The sequence below is a fragment of the Tilletiopsis washingtonensis genome (genome assembly GCF_003144115.1).
Source record: "Tilletiopsis washingtonensis strain MCA 4186 unplaced genomic scaffold FA09scaffold_2, whole genome shotgun sequence".
NCBI classification, from domain to species: domain Eukaryota; kingdom Fungi; phylum Basidiomycota; class Exobasidiomycetes; order Entylomatales; genus Tilletiopsis; species Tilletiopsis washingtonensis.
Genome location: NW_020311999.1, coordinates 595,713 through 597,583, shown reverse-complemented (window position 1 = coordinate 597,583; position 1,871 = coordinate 595,713). Strand labels below are relative to the sequence as shown.

Genomic DNA, 1,871 nt, shown 5'->3' with positions numbered 1-1,871 from the left:
GAGAGTCGACAGGTCGTCAGGGAGGTAGCAGGTGCGAGGACGGGAGGAGGGAGAGTGGGGGGGCAGATGTCAGCTTAGATTCGACGCTTCCATGCAAAAAAAAGACACACGCGGAGGGTTGTGTGGGTAGCGAAAGGGGCACGAAACGGCACGAACGGCACGAAAGCAAATTCCATCTGTCCCCCCCTCCCCCCCGGCTTTGATGAACAGGATCCCTAGAGCAACTTGTAGCTCTGTCTCCTGAGCAATTTTTTGCCTCGTTCAACTTGCGCTGACCCCCACCACCACTTCTCCCTGTTCTCACAAGCAGCGAAAAAGCAAAGGCATGCGCCTCTCTCTCTCTCTCTCTCTCTCTCTCTCTCTCTCTCTCTCTCTCTCTCTCTCTCTCTCTCTCTCTCTCTCTCTCTCTCTCTCTCTCTCTCTCGACTGACCCACCCACCCTTCACACCTACCCCTTCGCTCGTCATCTCCCTCTTCCCTCTCTCTCCTCGCTGCTATTGCAACGCCACGTCTCCCCCCATGCCTCGACTCACCCGTGCCAAAGTCCCAACTCTCCTCTTCACCCTCTACGTTTGCGCCTCTAGGGCTCGTATCCGGAAAGACCAGCGCCACCTGTTCCATCCCCGCCGCGTTAAGGGCGCCCATTTTCTGTGCGCCATTGTCCTCTGTGCACGTGAGGCCGGCGAGATAGTAGAGCATCGGCGCCTTGGTGGGGGAAGAGGAGAGGGAAGAGGAGGGGAGGAAGAGGTTGAAGGACGTAGAGAGATTGCCGAGAGAGGCAGAGAGGAAGCTGTACTTGCGCAGCTCGCCGCCCGCCGCCTTGTTGCTGGACTGTAGCTCGAGGGACATTTGCTGGGCAGTAGATGCTGCGTTAGCGGAGAGGAAGCGAGAGTTTGCGAGGATGACGGAAGCGCGATGAGAGGCGACTTACATGTAAATGGACGGTGGGTGTGAGGCGAGGTGGTGGTGGGAGAGAAAGAAGCAAGGCGCTGCACAAGCGGAGCCTGCACTTGACTCTTTGAGCGGGCACGACGCACGAGCCAGCCAGCCAGCCAGCTCGAAGTCGGCGGGGCTTGAGGCGAGATCGACTCCAAGTGGAGGCCGCGCGCTTGCCCGTCCATCCAATTGCAAGGGCCACGTGGCATGCTCGCCGCCTCGAGCGCCGGCGCATAGGTCGGCCTCTTCCTCGGCCCGATGTGCGTGCCGTGCGCGTCCCAGAAGATGCAGCCAAGGCGCGCGAGAGCGAGAGCCGCTTGAAGTTGCGCTGGCCAAGCCTAAGGTCGATGGCCGCGCTTGCATATCGACGCTCTCCAGCACGCAGTCCCTCACCTGCTTCTCTCTCTTTCCCCCCTCCCCCTCATCCGCCGCCCGCCTCACCCGCCTCACCCGCCTCACCCGCCTCCCCAGCTGCCTGCGCGCCCGCAAAATGCTGCCTCCTCCTCGCGCCGCCACGCAAGCGCTGCACGCCGACAGCGTACGTCTCTCCTCTCTCCTTGCACCTCTCTCTCTCTCTCTCTGACTTCATTTCTCTTCCTAGCCCTCTCCCATCTCCCACCCAAACGCACCCCTCACTCCCTCCCTCTCCCTCTCCTCCACGTTTCGCACGCCCCATCCCGCCGGTGCGGCAGGTGGCGATCTGGCCGCGCTGCTGCAGCAGTCGGGCCTGCAAGACCCCGCGGCTCATGTCTACTCGCGCTACACCGACGAGACGCGCTGTCGCCTGGAAGCGGTGCTTTGCAAGCTGCTGGGCGGCGAGGCCATCACTTATTCCTCTGGGTCAGTGTTGCGTCGCGTGTGTTTCCCAAGCGGGGCTGCAAACAGTGTGGCGCCCTCAAGTTGCGGGTTTGGCAGTGCCGGGCAGGTGTGACGCT

The 1,871-nt window shown here is 61.9% G+C and overlaps 1 protein-coding gene across 1 annotated transcript; it reads right to left on the bottom strand.

Annotated features, from left to right (window-relative positions):
- Positions 1–533: 533 nt before the first annotated feature.
- On the bottom strand, positions 534–849 carry FA09DRAFT_336258 (hypothetical protein; the record flags this gene model as incomplete). Its single annotated transcript, XM_025743866.1, has 1 exon — positions 534–849. A coding segment is annotated over one exon (316 nt), but the record flags the coding sequence as incomplete, so codon positions are not given.
- Between the last annotated feature and the right edge of the window lie 1,022 nt (positions 850–1,871).